Here is a 16,905-nt window from a genome sequence, read left to right as displayed (position 1 = left end):
AAAAGAAAAAAAAGAGAAAAAAATCCTAAAAGTAAACAAAAAAGAAAAGAGAAAAATCAAACAAAAAAACACAAAAAAGAAAAGAAAAGAAAAAAAGAGAAAAAAATCCCAAAAGTAAACAAAAAAGAAAAGAGAAAAATCAAACAAAAAAACACAAAAAAGAGAAAAAAAAAAGATTAAAAAAATACATAAATACTGTTCACCTGACCTCACCCAGAGACAGCTGGGATTGGCTCCAGCAGCAACACCCCGCGACCCCCTGGAAAGGGATAAAGCAGTTACAGACGATGGATGGATGGATGGAACGGAACCGCGCTGACCCGTGGAGAGTCGTCCTCCCTCTCACCAAATGCATTCAGGTTTGTCGGTCTCAGTCTCAATGACTTCACAATAGTATTAGAATTCACATTATCCTGTTGACGAGATCAGTGTTTATTCTGATAACATGGCATTTTTCTTACTTATTTTTTCTTTTCTTTTCCCACGAGCTGCAAGCTTTGTCACTCTCTCAGGAGGATGAAGCTACAGACAGCTTTATCCTCCTCCTCCTCCTCTACCCCCCGACCTCCTCCTTCTCCTCCTCCTCCTCCTCCTCTCCTCCTCCTCCTCCTCCTTCTCCCCTTCCTCCTCCTCCTTCTCCTCCTCCTCCTTCTCTTCCTCCTCCTCCTCCTCCTCCTCCTTCTCCTCCTCCTTCTCTCTTTTCATTCAGACTCCCCTCTGATGGACCACGGCCCCTGGAAGCATCCCTCTCTCCTGGCTCCGACTGCCTATCACATTGACGGATCATACCCTTGGCTCTGCTGGATCATTGCAGCTCTCCTCAGCTTGACTATGAATACATCTTAATATATTAATATATCTGTTTTCCTGTAAAATTTGATACCTTATTCACTCTGATCTTTCCAGTTTTACTGCTAATTATCTTGTGTGGCCTGCCCTCTTTCAGGTCACCACATTGGAGAAGAGGTCTTGTTTACCGCGACGCGTTGGCCTGCTCAGTCATCTCCTGGATCCACACACTTTACACATATTATATAATTTCTATAAGATATACTGTCAATGCAATTAGTAAATTGGGATTACGTTTTTCTGTTCGGTACATTCGACATCTATTGTATGTCTGTCCGTCCTGGAAGAGGGATCCCTCCCCTGTGGCTCTTCCTGAGGTTTCTTCCATTTCTTTTTTTTTTTCCTGTTAAAAGGTTTTTTTTCTCTATATGTGAAGTTTTTCCTCACTCGGATCAAGGGTCTAAGGACAGAGGATGTCGTTCATTGTACAGATTGCAGAGCCCACTGAGGCAATTTGTGTTTTTTGGCTATATAAATAAAATTGCTTTGATTTGATTTGATTTGGTTTGATTTGATTTGACATGAACTGGGGGGCCCTAGGTGAGTTTGCGCAAAATTACTCTAAAGCAAAATGAGAATTAAGGCCAAGTTTAATAAAGTTAAAAATTATAAAAGCTTAAGTGAGGATAAATAGAGCATTTAAAAAATAAGCAAGTTAAAATATGCTCACCATGTTACAGATGTTCTAACGTTCCGCTTTTATTTTGAAGGAGACATTAAATTTCCGTTTCAGCGGTTCAGGTGCTTTAATTTTATATTTATTTATTTCATATATTTTTAAAAGAAGCAGTCTTCCCGGTGTTTCATAACTTATTCAAATCTGTATGTCTATTATTGCTCAAAATAGTGTTTCTAAACGATCATTTAATTTTCAACTCTGTGCCGGAAGTCGTTTAATCTCTACCGGAAGTCATATCCGTTTTCATTGCGCGAGACTTGACAGCAGAGCTGGGGAAAAAAAGTGACGTTGCAGAAGATAAACAAACGGAGGAGGAGAGGCAGCTCGGGCGGAGGCAGACAGGCGCCTCGTATCCTGACGTTTAGTAAAAATAAAAATAAATATATATATATTTGGGATAATGCAGTCTGCCAAGAGGAGTGAGAGTGACTGGCAGGGGCTCGTCAGCGAGGTAAGAGAGCGACGGAGACCGTCAACAGCTGTTGCGGAGTCGGACTGATTCGTACAGAAGCTCCCTTTCTGTCCATATGGAACGAGCTGTTAGCTTATTAACATTACACAGAAAACCTTTACCTGTAAGTTACGTCTTCAGCTAAAGGCTAATCACTGATCGATGGGACAGGGTTAGCATGCCACCTTGACAGGCCGACAGCATCCGTCTCCGGGTGTCTCTGTCGGTGGATGCAGTAACGGTCCTGCCCACCTCTGAACGCGCGTGGTGCCGTACAGACCAGGTAAAACCCACCTGTGGGTATGCTAGCAGTGTTACTAGCATACGTTCATTTAAAGCTAATGAGTAAAAGTCGACCTGTGTGGGTTTATTATAAACAGACAGATGCATCTTGTAGGTGAAAACGCAATGTAAACCAATATCCTGACGGGAGTAGCGTAAATTTAAGTAGTAAAACAAATAAAATGCGTTTATATTTACATAGATTTTGTTTATATATAGATATTAAAATGCTAACATCAATAGCTTTGTAATGCTGATTGAAACACCACACCTGTTCAAGCCACGGCTCATTAATCTCGTTAATCAAAATCAAAATAAAAGTCGCTTATTTAGATTTTCGTGCAGCTTTCAGGCACTGTTTATGTGGCCATGATTAAGAAGAGACGTCCACTGATAACTAGCAACTAATTGAATAATTATTTTGGTCATTTTTTAAAGAAAAAAATTGAGAAAGTAAAAAAGACAAAGAGTATAAGTGGGAGAATAGTCATCTGTTTCAATAGTCATCAGATGCAGCTTTGCATAAGTGATTAGTATGGTTGTGCTTCAAACCATACAATCTTTACCACACACTACTCCTGCACATTCAGCTCCATGGCAGCTGCTGCTATGTAATTTGGTTATGAGCTGGTCTGACCGCTATCAAGCTGCGTCTTATCTACGCTTTAAACACTTGGCTCAGGTGTGTGTTCATCCACCTGTGGGGAACGGGTCAGTTACAGCTCAGTAATTTGATCCATCTCCATCCCAGGTTCAGGTCTGTAGGAGGTTACAAAGCAAAGAACAAGGTGTTATAATTAATGGATGTTATGTACAGGGCTCTTTATTCAACTGTATCCCACAATAATATGACTGATTATGCCACTGCTCGCCGTTCTGTCCTTGTGTTTGCCTTTTGTTGTAGTTCCTGGTGTGTAAACGCAAGCTGGAGAGTAAGAAGGAAGCCCTGCTCATTCTGTCCAAGGAGCTGGATACGTGTCAGCAGGAGAGAGACCAGTACAAGCTGATGGCCAACCAGCTGAGGGAGCGTCACCAGGGACTCAAGAAAAAGTACAGGGAACTTATTGTGAGTGGCTCAAAGTTTCAAGGAGATGTTATGTGTCCACATGCACAGAATTTGTCTTTTATTAGTACCATCTGATGCTGCAGTCAGTGCATAATGTAACATGATAATTATATTAGATGATTTTTGTTGTGTAACTCTTTTTATCTTACAGGACGGTGACCCCTCTTTGCCGCCAGAGAAACGCAATCAAGTAAGTTGTCGTTGTTGATTTTGAGAACTGTCGTACTGCTTTGCCTTCATTATGTTAGAGTGTAATTATCATGAGATGGTTGATTCAAGCTGCTCTCTCCCTTTCTGTGTTGATTTTGAGAACAGTAAGGATGACCTGAGATCAAATCAAATACAGGATCTCATGGGCAAACACAGACAGACGGTTATCTGCTGCTTGTAGACTTTCTATTGGACAAGCCGTGTTTCCTATAGCAGTTAATTATAGTTTGGATAAATGATATGGTGGGTGTGTCTTGTAGTTGTCCTGTAGGACTCTGTCTCGTGGTGCTTTCAAGGGCGCGCCGACAGCCACATATAAAGAGTTGGGTGCTGCGTTGCATTATATAAAGGAGTCTTGCTTTTTAGAGGACAAACAAAAAATCAGTGCTGTGAGGAAAATGCAAATTACATCACTTTTTTATGCATACATTGTACATTGGTTGAAGAAAAAGGTCACTGGCGGATTAAAATCTGCATTGAAATAGATTCTCTGCATGTGATTTTTAAAATGAATGACTGAGGGGGTGTTTTTCAGTTGTGATTTGAAATTTTTTGAATTTTATTTTCTTATAGCTCATATATCTGCTAATATTTATCATAAAAAACTGTATTTACACTTTTTGTAAGGTTTCATATACTAAGTTTTAAAAATGTACTTCTGAGCTGTGATTTTGCTGATGTGAAGATATTGTGAAATTGATCATGTCATGTATTTATAAACTGGTAATCTGAGCTGAGACTGCTACAAGTGTAATATAGGTGAGAAATCAGACATAACCGTGAGTGTTGCTGCCGAACATAATCCTTCTGTCTTTGTCCTTTCGATCTTTTGATCTTGAAAATTGATTGAGTCCAGTGTTTGTTGATGCACGATGCATTCAAAAGCAGTAAATAAAAACAGTCATTCAGTATATGTTATCAGTTGTTCCTGTTAGTGGAGGAATAAGTGAATGAGTAATATCGGGGATCATGATGGGTCAAGTGGCCTGTCACCTGCTGCTTTGCAGTTTTCGACTGTGTTGCTTCTCTGTGTCTCTCTCTTTAAGTGTCCTCACTTTATTCGCTCGTCCCCTCCACCTTCTCCTCAGGTGAACCTGGCTCAGCTGTTGAGAGACTCGAGAGAACGAGCGAAACAGCTTTCCGAGGAGGTGAAGGAGCTGACTCAGAGGCTTACAGAGGCCCAGGGGGATAACAAGGTGAAACTTAAAAGCAATTTAACGTGACCCTCTCCCTCAATCCAGTGCGTGAGTAGCAGTGAATTGTACATGTTTCTTTTTTTAACCACAGCTGCTGAGGATGACCATCACTCGACAGAGGTTGGGGGACGAGGAGGTGGGGGCACGCCATTTCCCCGCCCACGAACGGGAGGATCTAGTTCAACAGCTGGAGAGAGCGAGCCTACAGGTTGACGTGTTTCCTTTTGTATTTTTTGTATTTTTAGTTTTCCAGGGGTCCGGGAACCCTCTCTGGAAGTAAGAAACCTTCACGCACCAGAGCGACAGGGGACTACATTTAGTTCCTAAAGGTTTTCAAATGTTTAGCTTCTTCTTGTTCTCTTAGAATCAGCTTTAGTGGCCAAACACGTGAAATCATACAAGGAACTTTACTGTTTTGTTTTGAAAAGGGACTATTGATACTGAGAGAAATCAGTTGCAGATTTCTTTAAAAATGGCCTCAGTAGATCACAACACCATTCATTCACATTTTGCATTGTGTTTCACGGCCATGCCTCATTTCTGGAACTATTCTCGCCTCATTCCTATCGTCACACGCCAGTGTTTGCTGTTTTCTGAGGCATTGCTGGTGTTGTTTCGCAGTTTTATTATTTTGATGAAACATACTTTTCCCTCCTTTAAACCAGCTGCTGCGGTGTTCTTGAACGAGGTACCCTAATCATCTGAAAACAGTAGATGTGTTGCTGATTGCTGAAAACAGTGTAGGCATTCTCAGCACACTTTACTCTAGTAAACAAAGCTTTTAAATATATTTCAGTGGCTTCTCTTATGAATGTTTTTTTGCCTTGTTACCTTTTTGCTAGATGGAGGAAATGGAGCACAACATGAAGGCTCTGACAGACGAGCTGCAGGATGTGAAGTCGGAGCGGAATGTGTTCAGGGACAAGGCCTACCGAGTAAACGTGGAGCTCAACCACATCTTGGGAAACCGTGAGGCACGCATCATCGATGTGGATGCCCTCTGCATGGAGAACAGGTAAGTGGGGCTGAAAAGGCAGATATCTACCTCACAGCACCTCCTCAGTTACCACATTGTTTCAAGCCTGATACACGTCTAGTTTTTTTAAAATTAGTATTTAAAATTTTTGACAAAAAAACAACTTGGTGACTTTTCCAAATTGGACCAAACAAACCTTCAGGTCACGCATTGTTTTTATTCTCATTATATTACTGAGCTTAGACTAATACAGCAATATGTCAGTGTGTCATGGAGCCATTCTATACTAATTAGTTCAATTTTTACTATATATTTTTTTATAAACTAATGAATAGAGCTACTTAACCGCTATTTTAGTGACTTAATATTTGTCAAAACAAAAACACAGAGGCTGATTTTTTATTTTTTATTTTTTATTTTTTCCCCAACTACTTTAAATGGTTATGGGAGGTAATATGTATGTGGTGGCAGTCTGCCAAATAAAGAACAGTAATAAGGTACAAGGTAATATAATTTTCATTATACACAGGGTTGCATTATGATATGGAACTTCATGAACTCCTTGACGCTACACAAATTACAGGACATATATGCAGTTATTTTTATTAAAGTAGACATAAAGATAAAAGTGCATCTTTTGAATTTGTGTTGTAGCAACAAGTTGGTGATGATGATTTTGTCGGCATCTTCACATCAAAAGTTTGACGTTAGGAAAACACTTTGACTGTGTCTGAACACTAAGCTTCTTTAGCTCCTTATCCAGCTGTGGTTCTGCACTCTGTCGGCTCAGAACACGGTCTAAACATTGAGTACAACAGCTCCATCCGAGATGTTGTGGTGGAGACGGGTCACTGTGGGCACAACAGTCTCTGATTTTATGTTGTTTTGCCAGCCTGAGTCCAATCTTGTCCAGTTCCTTTTTCCTGCGACCTGACATCAACCAGGAGCAGCCTCAAACCATCTGAACTAGCATGACTCTTATACCGACTCTCTTCCTCCCTGGGGTGGTCCAGCTGGTCAGGTTGGATGGGGCGAAAAACGCAGCGGGACATGAAAGTCCTCTGCTCTTAATCCAAAATACGTGCTTTCGTCTCCAACGCTGATCATAGTATTTCTGCCATAGGTGATACATGTTTTTCCACTGACTGATGGCCTTTTGACAAAGCAACAGAGTGTAGCACAAAGATCAAGCAGTTTAAAATACATAAAATATATTGTTTTGATGTCCTTTCCAAGTTTGTTATTCAAATATTCATATTTTTCAGAGTTTCAACTAACAGTTTCAACTATTAGTCTCTGTTACTGCATGTACATACCTGACTGTGATTATTATTTCTGCAGGTATTTGCATGAGCGGTTCAGCCAAGTACAAGAGGAGGTGAACCTGCTGAAATCTAACATCATGAAGTACAAGGTAGGAAACAAGGAAGGAATGCCTCTGTGAAAGTGGAAATGTACAGCTGCTTTATGATTTTTTAAAATCTGTAGTCTTTTGCATGTGCACTCACCCTAAAAGCGGTTGCTTTGATTTGAAATGTTTATCAAACGTGGCACAGCGAGCTTTATTCTCTTGTTTTCCCTCTGCACAGACGGCTCTGGAGAGGAGGAAGAACTCCAGCACATACGGGAAATCAAACAGCAGTCCTCTCACTGGAGTCCTCTCAGCCAAGCAAGGTGAGAACACAAACTGTTCAGCTCTCTCTGAATTCTCTTTAAACAGATACCGGACTATTGGAAGAGATAATGTGCCCTCTGTTTTAGAGCATGTAGAGTAGTTTTTGACACCTTAAGCTCTGCAACTGATTCTCCTCTCAGTATAACATATTGGTTTCTTTCTTTGTTTCTGGCCGCGCCTCATTGCATTATTTAATAACTCCTGTGTTTTGCCGATCCTTCAAGCCACCGCCCGGACACCAGCTGGGTTACTAATTGTATTCTGAGCGGTGGAGAGCACCACTGGCAGGAAAATGAGCCTGCCATGATGACTGACAGCTGCTGGCAGAAGCAGCACAGTGGGCTCCGAAGTTAAAGTTAGGAGAGTGTCACCTAGCAGACAGCTGTTTCCGACTTTCCATCTCTGTCTTGCACTTGTCATGCTGTTTTCCCCATCTCTTGTTTTATTACTGCTTTTCTGTCTTTTATATATATTCTAAGTTCTGTGAAAGTTTTATTGGGGCATTATTGGCAGGTTTTAGGTTAGTACCCAGGATATCATGGTAAATGAGGTCAGTTTTTTTCATCGATGGTGTCGTTAACACTTGTGGCTTCAAGTAAAACTTTTATTCTCTTCCCTTCCATTTCTCTTTCTTTTTTCCTCACTCTCTACTCCTCCTTTTTAGTCCAGGAGATGCTCCTGGAGGAGCAGGGCTGCAGCCTGCCAGCCACGCCTCAGTCCATCTCCGACCTCAAGTCCCTTGCTACGGCTCTGCTGGAGACCATCCATGAGAAGAACCTGGTCATCCAGCACCAGAGGCACACCAACAGGTAACGCTTCATCTTTCACTTAACCCGCCTGACACACTAGGGTAGGGTTTGGCGGTGAGGTTGCAGAACGCACCCAGCTGAACACTCTTTGCCTCACTCTCCCCTACAAGCCTGCATTTGGTTTGTCCATTCTGGACCACTGTAGAAACACAGTGGTGCCACACAGCTGACTACTTGGAAGAGGATCCGTTCCTTCTGTAGATATAAACATATGATAAGTTATCGGAAGCCCAACAAGTCTTAGTTTCAGGAACGAATGAAAAAACAAAACACATTACACTCCATTTTTGCCTCTAAATTCTCCTAAATCCTGCACAGTGGACCTCTGATTTGATCTAAGACTAGTTCTGTTTGGCAAAATGAGGTTTAAAATATTGAAATGCAGATTTAAAATTAAGCAGAACTCTGTAGCACAAAAGTGGAGATTAATCAATAGAGATGCTTGCTTGCCCAAATATTAAAGGAGTCATCACCCGGAAATCGCAATTTCTCTCGTTAAATCATGCATATTGGTGTTGGACCTCTGTTGAAACTTGCCTGAAAAGCTGGAGTTTGAAAGTGGCTTATTTTTTTCGCTTTGGCTCTTTTTCCGAACAGGAATAGCGCACAGTAGTGCGCTATTCCTAAAGCACGAGATTTTGACTCTGCTCCTGTGGTGACGTTACCACAGGAGGCTACTTGCATATGCATCAGCTCACAGCCGTCCTCAGCCAGAGTGAGCACCCCGAATCTGCTTATTTCTCTGTCATTTTCACGCCATACATCGTGACCGCCAGCATTAAAACTCAGGTCTTACATGTAAAACACGAGTGTGAAAAGTAAGACGGAAAAAAAAAGAATTTACCATTCAGAGACATCCTGCTGTAAACGTGTCTCTTCACCGTCTCTGCCTCTTCACTCTCCCGTTCGGTTTCCGACTCCGGCTCGTACATAAATGCCTGAATTCCGTAAGGTTCGTCATTTAGTGTGTGCGCCATGACAGCGGGCTGTTTATGTTGTGGAGTCTGTGTGCATGCAGGCTCGCCCCCCATTCCGGCTCTGTCCTTCCTGCGGCCAATCAACGCGCACCTCATTACATATTAATACAATGCACATCCGGACCGGTCAAAACCTCGCGCATAATCTCGCGTGAGAAAGTAGCGGTATGAAAAAGTGGCAGAACAAGCTCTATGTTTGATTTTTTTTTATTTGATTTTTTTCTAATAAGTTTTAAGAATTGATCCGAAGCGATCCAAGAGGGACTGGATATGTAAAAGACCAGGTGATGACTCCTTTAATAAATAGATAAAAGAAACGAGCAATAAATCTGTTTGCTCTCGGGAACTACTAAATATTAGAGAGGGAGAAAAACCTGTTGACTTTCAGTTACTCTGTATTCTTTCACAAAAATATTACACCGTATGCTAGCAAGCTAAAATGTACTTAGCCTACACATGATGGTGGAAAAGTATGGCCAAGTGATAAAGGATAAAAAAAGGAGAGACAGAGTCCCTATCAACTTTCATCCATTTAAGAAGGCAACATTATAAAAGTTAAGCCTCCTCAACTTTGAAGTCATTTTATGATTTTATGTTTTCAACATAATTTAAAATTAACACGCGATTCAATCGGTTCCAAAAATGAATCCTTGTTGGTGCAGCCAGGCCATAATGTTTGCTTGCCTGTTCCGAGAGTCCCTCTCCACCTGCAAGGCAAACACTGAACTGTGAAACATGAACACACACAAATGATATTTGCGGTTCCCACGTCACCTGACCCTCCACTCTTGGCCTGCAGGATCCTCGGAAACAGGGTTGCGGATTTGGAGAGGAAGCTGAAGACGCTGGAGGTTTCAGGACTGTGGAGTCTTCCAGGTGGGTCTCAAGAACAAGTGTTGAATCTTTCACAAAAAACTAAAATATTTAAAGTATACTGCACTCGTGAAACCAAACCCTCCATGATCTCCTCTCAGATCAAACACAGTCCAGTTATGAAACAGATACAGAGTAATGACAATAATTTGACAGTAATTCCGTCTTTCATGCTTAAGAATAGGTAAACACTTTTCATGGATACAGATTATTGTGGTTTTGTGTATTAGGTAGTCATGTTGGTCATCACCTTACAAATATTTATGTGTACTTTTTTAAAAGTTTGTCTGTATTCCAGCTACAAACAGACATTTTTAAGAAAATGTTGGTAAAAATTAGAGCTGCAGTTTTTATAGTGAGCTGTTGGTCATGATGAGGAACTTAATTCTATCTCACTGTGAAGTAACTCATCAGTCTCAACCTCTGTATGTACCCACTCTTGCAAAGACTGTGTCACTATTTGTGCGTCGGCTTTGAGCTGGTGGGTACCTGCGACTGTGCCACGCCATAAGTAAACATGACCATGTGACTATGGGTGTGTGTGTGTGTGTGTGTGTGTGTGTGTGTGAGAGAGTTTACATAATGTAATTTACAGTTAAGTCGTGATAAACTGCAATGTCTGAGCTTTGTAATTAATAATTTGCTGTGGAAATTTGAGGTGAACATTTTTGCTCACACTGTGTTTTATCATTTATGTTTTATGAGTAAAGAAAAACACTAATTTTTTCTAAATGTTCTCGCTTGCAATTTTTAATGTATTTCCCTTCTTCTTTCTTATTTAATCTAAATCCATTAATACGGTTTTATGTTTATAACAGTGTGTCTTTCTCTTTCTGGCTGCATCTCAGGCTTGACCTACCGCGTATCCGTGGGAATTGGGAGTATGTATTCCTTCTGCCCCACTTAGCCCATCCGTGCCCTCCACTATGTCATGCCAGGACAAATCTGGGCAGACGCCCAGAAAGCGTGTCACCTCATGCCCACCGTTTACAATGTGTCAACTCCATTGACCACCCGCTCATGTGTTTGTTCACGATAGCATTGACTCAAGCAGGCTGCCTGAATAATACAGACTCATCCCTCTCGTCTAAGTGGATCTGTGTTGAATTTTACAAAAGTGCCGCGAGGACATCATGTTTTAACGGTAGGAGAGACATTTCAAGATTGCACACCATTGTCTTCTGGTTTAAAATGCGCTCAGAATCTCACAGGCAACAATTTGAATCATAAATCATGTGAGAAGACGACATGTTGCAGACTGTGTTGTCAGAAAAAAGAGAATTTGAATTGATAACCACATTGGGTATTCCCATTTTTGGGGGGAACTGCACTTAAATTAATGCTTTTTTGGGAAATGAGAGTAAGATTGATATTAAAATGTGCTCTCAAAGATCCCAATATGCATTTTTTGTTCATATGAGACAGTAGAGAAATTCTACTGAAATTCCTCTCAATTAATTGATTGGTTGTTTGATTTTTATAATGTCAGAATTTGAAAAAAATACCTTGCAGTGTTTCCAACAGCTCATGATGATGTTCTCAAATATACACAACCCATTTTATCATGCTTACCACAATACAAGAGTAAAGAAAAGAAGAATCTAAACCTTTAACAATCTACTAAATGTAGACTGATTTGCCAGGAGACAATCGAGTCCACCGAGAAAATAGTTCCCCGCGTTCTCCACTGGAGGGAGATGTTGTGCCGCGTATGAACCCGACAGAGCGGTGGAGGGGCTGCGGCTGAATGGAGGTGCCCTGTCATGAGACCGTCATTCTCACCGCTATAAAACTGACAAGCATCCATTACTGAAAATGATTGCCCACATTACAAACACATTTAGGGGAATGTGCCGTTATTAGGGAATTTGTAGGCGAGGGGCCCAGAGTGCCTGACGACCACGCTGTCCACCACAGTTGGGGAGACAGAAATATAGAGAGAGATGTGAGCGTCTGTGGCCTCGATGTGATTCAAAGTTGTGCTGACGGATATTAAAGGCAAACAGGATGAGATGGAGGGCCTTGCCTTCCTACCTGAGGCCCGGAGAACACTAGAGGTGACTACGTTGTATGAGAGAGACAAAAACAATAAGAACGCCGTCGATGCAGTGAGTCCGGTAAAGTTTTGATTGATAGATCCTCACCAGTCTCGTTGTTCACCGCACCCCCCACGCTGAATGAGTGCAAGCTGAAATGTAACACGGCAGGTGAAAGCCTGTCAGTGTGCAGCAGGTACTGAGAAGACAGAGGTGGATCCAGAGTGCAGAATATAACTGTGTTTTGGTCCAATGACAGACTCTTGTCAGTTAAGAGGGAGGAATTTCCTTGTCACCCCAGAGCTAGACAGTGTATATGATCCGGGTTGTTGGAGTATCATATATTGTAGAAAAGTCACGTGTATGCCTATATGAGATGAGGAGGAGATGGTTAGACGGCTAGACAGCTGCCAGTCAGCTGCAAAGGAGGTTGGTGGAGCCTCTTGCCTCCTCCTGGGTGCTGGAGACTCACTGCTGTGCTCAGTCTGCTCAGTTTGCTCTTCAGATCAGTAACCACCAGTAACGATAAAGTCCAATTCTCAAAACTTGAAGACTGCGCCAGGATGAAGTAGCAGAGTCTTAAAGCTACTGGCTATCTGAGCTTAAGGAAGAGAAGTTATGATATATTAATACACTATTTTGATTATCAGTTGATCAGTCTCAGTAATCTTTTAAGCAAAAATAGGTAAATTTCTTTGATTCTAGCTTCTAAAAAAGTGAACATGATCCTGTTTCTTTCCTCCTCTGTGACAGTGAACTGAAAATCTCTGGGTTGTGGACAAAACAAGACATTTGAGGACGATTTATTGGGCTTTTGGAAACACTGATTGACATTTTTCACCTTTTCTGACCAAACAACTAATCGATAAATTAATCAGACAGATTAATCAACAATTAAATTAACTGTTAGTTGCAGCCATAGGTGCAGTATGAACCTGTTGCTGATACTCAGTTGAAATGAGTAACGCAATATCATTGGCTATTTGAAATGATTATCTCACAATTCAAGAGAAAAAGAAACCAGACTACTTCCACGTTAGCATCGCTGTCCCGTTGTTATCGTGCATCACGCTCATTGCTAACATCAGCATGCTAACATGTTCATACATGCTTAATGTTTAGCGTCATATATCCATCTTTGTTTAGAGTTGTTAGCATGATAACATTGGTTATTTAGCACTAAGCATGAAGTAATGCTGGAGCTAATTAAAATGTTATTAGTTTTGCAATTATTTGGTCACAAACCAAAGAAATGGGCGAATTGAAATATTGACCGGGGATTATAATTTATCCTGAGGGGGCATTGATGTTCGTACTGAATTTCACGGCAGTCCATGCAGAAGTTACTGAGACATTTCAATCAAAACCGCAAAGCTCATTTTGGCACTCAAGGAAAAGTCAGAGGGTCATTAGGATCCGTTGAGATAGCATTTTTAAAAAATCTTTCAGTCTGGACCAAATTGGAGGACCATCCTGAGAGCCAAGCCGCTAAAGACAAAAACTAACAAGGTTCGATACTAAACAATCAAACATAAAGATTGATACCACTGCCTCCATAAAAGAAGTCGATCCAAACGGCCCACCCCGCCCTCTCACTCCCTGCTCCCACATCAGTGTCAGCACTGAGCATCCATAACAATATGGACTGTATTCATAACAATATGGTCTCCGTTCACCATACATGATTCTCACGCATCGTGTCACCCAGCCATCCATTTTCTCATTCTTCTGTTTGTTTTTGTGCCTCACACTTGAATGGTCAGAGAAAGAGGCCTATTCACAGGGTTTCTGTGAAGGCTGATGTGCACACTTAAAGGGCTGGAGTGTATGCATGTGTCTATGTGAATACCGTTTTGTGTGTGTATTTGTGATGTCTGGTTTTTCGTGCACGGTCTCCTATGAGTAGCATATGGTGTCAGCCTAAGAGGCGTGCAGCCATCACTAATGAAGACAGATGACAGGGAAATGAAGCCACTTCCTGTGAGCACTGCAATGCATACGTGCGTGATGTCTGTATGCACGATACATGTGCTCCGTCCAGTCCCGAGATGCTCGAACCTGCAGAATTCTTCATACCGCTTACTTTGTGTTGTCTCTGCGGTGTTTGTGGTGTTACAGGGACACGAGAGAACATCACACTGAATGAAAACCTCCAGCCGGAGCTTCATCCAACACGTGCCACGTCTCACCCAAAGATGCAGCCCACAGTGCAGCTACCCAAAGGTGAGTGTGTCATCGTGTGCAACTGGCTCCTCCAGCCATTGATGAGTGCGCCCACAGCTAACGGCGTAAACACTGCAATTAGCCACTGCGTGCTAAACACTCCTTGCTATCTTCCGTGCTTAACCCAAGTCCTTTCCCTTCCCGCCTTCACTCCTCTCTGCCTCTCATTGGTGCAAGCTGCCCAAATGCCATGGCATTTTGGAAATGTGAAGCAAATTCTCGCCCGCTGACATTCAGAAACTTCTGCCGTGTTCTCTTTGAAAGGAGGTGGGGGATGGGGGCCATAAATATGGATGCCAGTTCAAGTAATGTTGCTTTCTTCCTGCATGTTCGTGTATGTGCGTGTGTGTGTGTGTGTGTGTGTGTGTGTGTGGAGGAAAAGGTGGCTGGGACTCTATGTGCAGTCTTTAACCTTTTTGCCTGCACAGCCACAAATATGGGTCAGTAATCCCCAAAGTGAGAGCATATTTTGGCGAAGGAGCAGAACTAAGCTGTTGCTGTTGCCGAGATGCGGGGCGTCACACTTGTCTTGCGTCCCCTTGTCTGGGGCACTGCTGCTATATTTAGCCTGTTGCCATGGAAGCACTTCAGTCACATAAGTAATTGAAATAACTTTCTAGTGGTCCAACTCCAAAAGGGGAAAGTTCTCCTTGTGTTTTTTCAGCTTATTTAAATATTTCTCACACGAAAAAGAGATCGACTGGCATGACATCATAGTCCTTCTTCTTTCAGTATATAGAAATATTACAGAGATAGAGATTTATATTGACTCTTCATCTGGTTTTCATTATAGTGTCTTAATGCAGCACCACATCTATGAACAAGGTTTGAACGTAGCTGTCTGCCCTGACAATCAACTATTCTTTTTTCTACTAAGCCCCTTGTCACGGGGCTTTTTAAAGGAAAGATTCACGCAAAAATAAAAATGTAATCATTTTTAACTCAAGTCTATGCAGATGGACAATCGGGTAAAAGATCATAGTCAAACAAAACATTTCTGAACAACTAGAACTAGACGTAGAAGGGGACTTGTAATAAACAACCGGAAAAAGCTCAAACAAGTCAAGGATGATGATAATTTTATGACATTTTATAGACTAATGATTAATCAATTAATTGAAAAAATAGTCTTTAGGGTCATCAATCATGAACATACTTATTAGAGCCCAAAGGAGGAGTTGAAGAAGTTGTAGTTGTTGGTATTAATGTTGCATTTGTTGTTGCCATCTCACACCAGCAGCCAGCAGCAGCCGTCTCACTGCAGATCTCCGTCAGAGGAACAGAAAAGGGCAAAAGTACTTGTTTTATGATGTAGCAATGGCTTCAGATCAAGTGAGTAATTAAAATGACCAGTTGTCTCCTCGTCCCTCTCCCAGTTGTGTCACACGACAGAAGTTCACATGAATCATTGTGGGAATGCCACACCGCTGGCAGCGACCTTGGCACAGATGGCGTCAGCAGGGAAGACGCACCTGCACTGCTCAACAGCCTGGAGCCTCTGGTGGGGTTGGAGACGAATGGGATTGACAGGAGAGGGGGAGAAATCGTGACCCTGACGGAAGATGGAGCCACCTTGGAGCTGGAGGAGGGGCGGAGTCCCGTGGAAGAGGAGGGGCATGAGGTCGAGGGGGTGGAGGATGAAGACCTGGGTTCAACGGTGGAGGAGGGCGAAGAGGCAGCTCTGGCGCTGGGCGTCCCGTCCGCTGACTCGGACCTTCCGTGGTTTCAAATAAAACAAGCCTCTGTGGATGATTCAGAGGCAGGTCATCAGTCCTGTGAATCCGGGGACGATGAGTCTAATAGTGTACCTGAAGAAGTCTCGATATCAATGCCAGAGAACAAGGCCTCAGAGGTGTCGAGTACAGAGGACTGGGACATTCACCGTCAGTCTGTGCCGTCATAGTGAAAGCTTGGCATGACCTGACATCCCCGAAAGACTTGAAACGTTTATTTAAATCCTTGTCCTCGCCGTCCTTATTGATAATTGCATTAAACATCCCCAGTTGCCGCACATTCCCACAACGTAGCCAGCGTTCTCCAGCTCGCTTTCCACCTCTGCTCAGTCAGTATAACAGAACACTTTTCCAGCCACCGCTGACGGAGCTGGAGGTGCACTTTATATCTAGACAGGCTTGTTGCTGCGCAGGAACAGACACTCTTGAAATCAATGGAGCTGCAAACTTCATGCCCTACAGGAAAGATTTAGCTAGGAAAATAACAAATATGGCAGCCTCAACTCCGGTGCCCCACTTTCCCTTCCTCCTTTCCCCTGCGATGAGGTAATCCCAATTGTTTGCTTTCTTCTTCTTCCTAAGGGACGCCATTAAATTGAGTCTGGCATTTTGTTGTTACTCTCACAGGAGGTCCCGATTGGCTTACCAGAACTCGTAATGAATGTTTTGTACGTATGTGTAAATTAATAATGTTAATATGAGAGATTCTATTGATGTTTATTCATCAGTATGAGTGAATGTTACCAGTCAGTTGGCTTTAATTTTTCCTCATTCAGACGTTGATATTCAGATGAGATGACATGTGCCTTATACGTATTGTGCCGTATATTCATATTTATGGATATAAATGCATAAACCAGTGCAATATAA

General features: G+C 42.1%; 1 protein-coding gene and 1 long non-coding RNA gene across 4 annotated transcripts; one reads left to right on the top strand and one right to left on the bottom strand.

Moving 5' to 3' along the window:
• The first annotated feature begins 1,770 nt into the window (after positions 1 to 1,770).
• On the top strand, positions 1,771 to 16,905 carry ccdc149a (coiled-coil domain containing 149a). 3 transcript variants are annotated; one of them, XM_030431682.1, is made up of 13 exons: positions 1,771 to 1,979; positions 3,166 to 3,327; positions 3,479 to 3,517; positions 4,626 to 4,733; positions 4,825 to 4,941; positions 5,576 to 5,748; positions 7,051 to 7,123; positions 7,299 to 7,383; positions 8,049 to 8,193; positions 9,970 to 10,046; positions 10,892 to 10,924; positions 14,198 to 14,302; positions 15,679 to 16,905. In XM_030431682.1, the coding sequence occupies exons 1-13, from the start codon at positions 1,929 to 1,931 to the stop codon at positions 16,203 to 16,205; spliced, it is 1,695 nt and encodes a 564-aa protein (XP_030287542.1). In that variant the 5' UTR covers positions 1,771 to 1,928; the 3' UTR covers positions 16,206 to 16,905. The 3 variants fall into 3 exon arrangements, with proteins under 3 accessions (XP_030287542.1, XP_030287543.1, XP_030287544.1); XM_030431684.1 differs by lacking the exon at positions 1,771 to 1,979 and adding an exon at positions 2,038 to 2,262; XM_030431683.1 differs by lacking the exon at positions 10,892 to 10,924 and having other exon boundaries at positions 1,772 to 1,979.
• On the bottom strand, positions 6,297 to 7,153 carry LOC115590337 (uncharacterized). Its single transcript, XR_003985744.1, has 2 exons — positions 7,026 to 7,153; positions 6,297 to 6,862 (listed from the first exon to the last, which is right to left on the bottom strand). It is a non-coding gene; the product is annotated as an uncharacterized LOC115590337 (long non-coding RNA).

Source organism: Sparus aurata, chromosome 10, assembly GCF_900880675.1.
Source record: "Sparus aurata chromosome 10, fSpaAur1.1, whole genome shotgun sequence".
Classification (NCBI taxonomy): Eukaryota; Metazoa; Chordata; class Actinopteri; order Spariformes; family Sparidae; genus Sparus; species Sparus aurata.
This window is presented reverse-complemented; position numbering and strand designations above follow the sequence as displayed.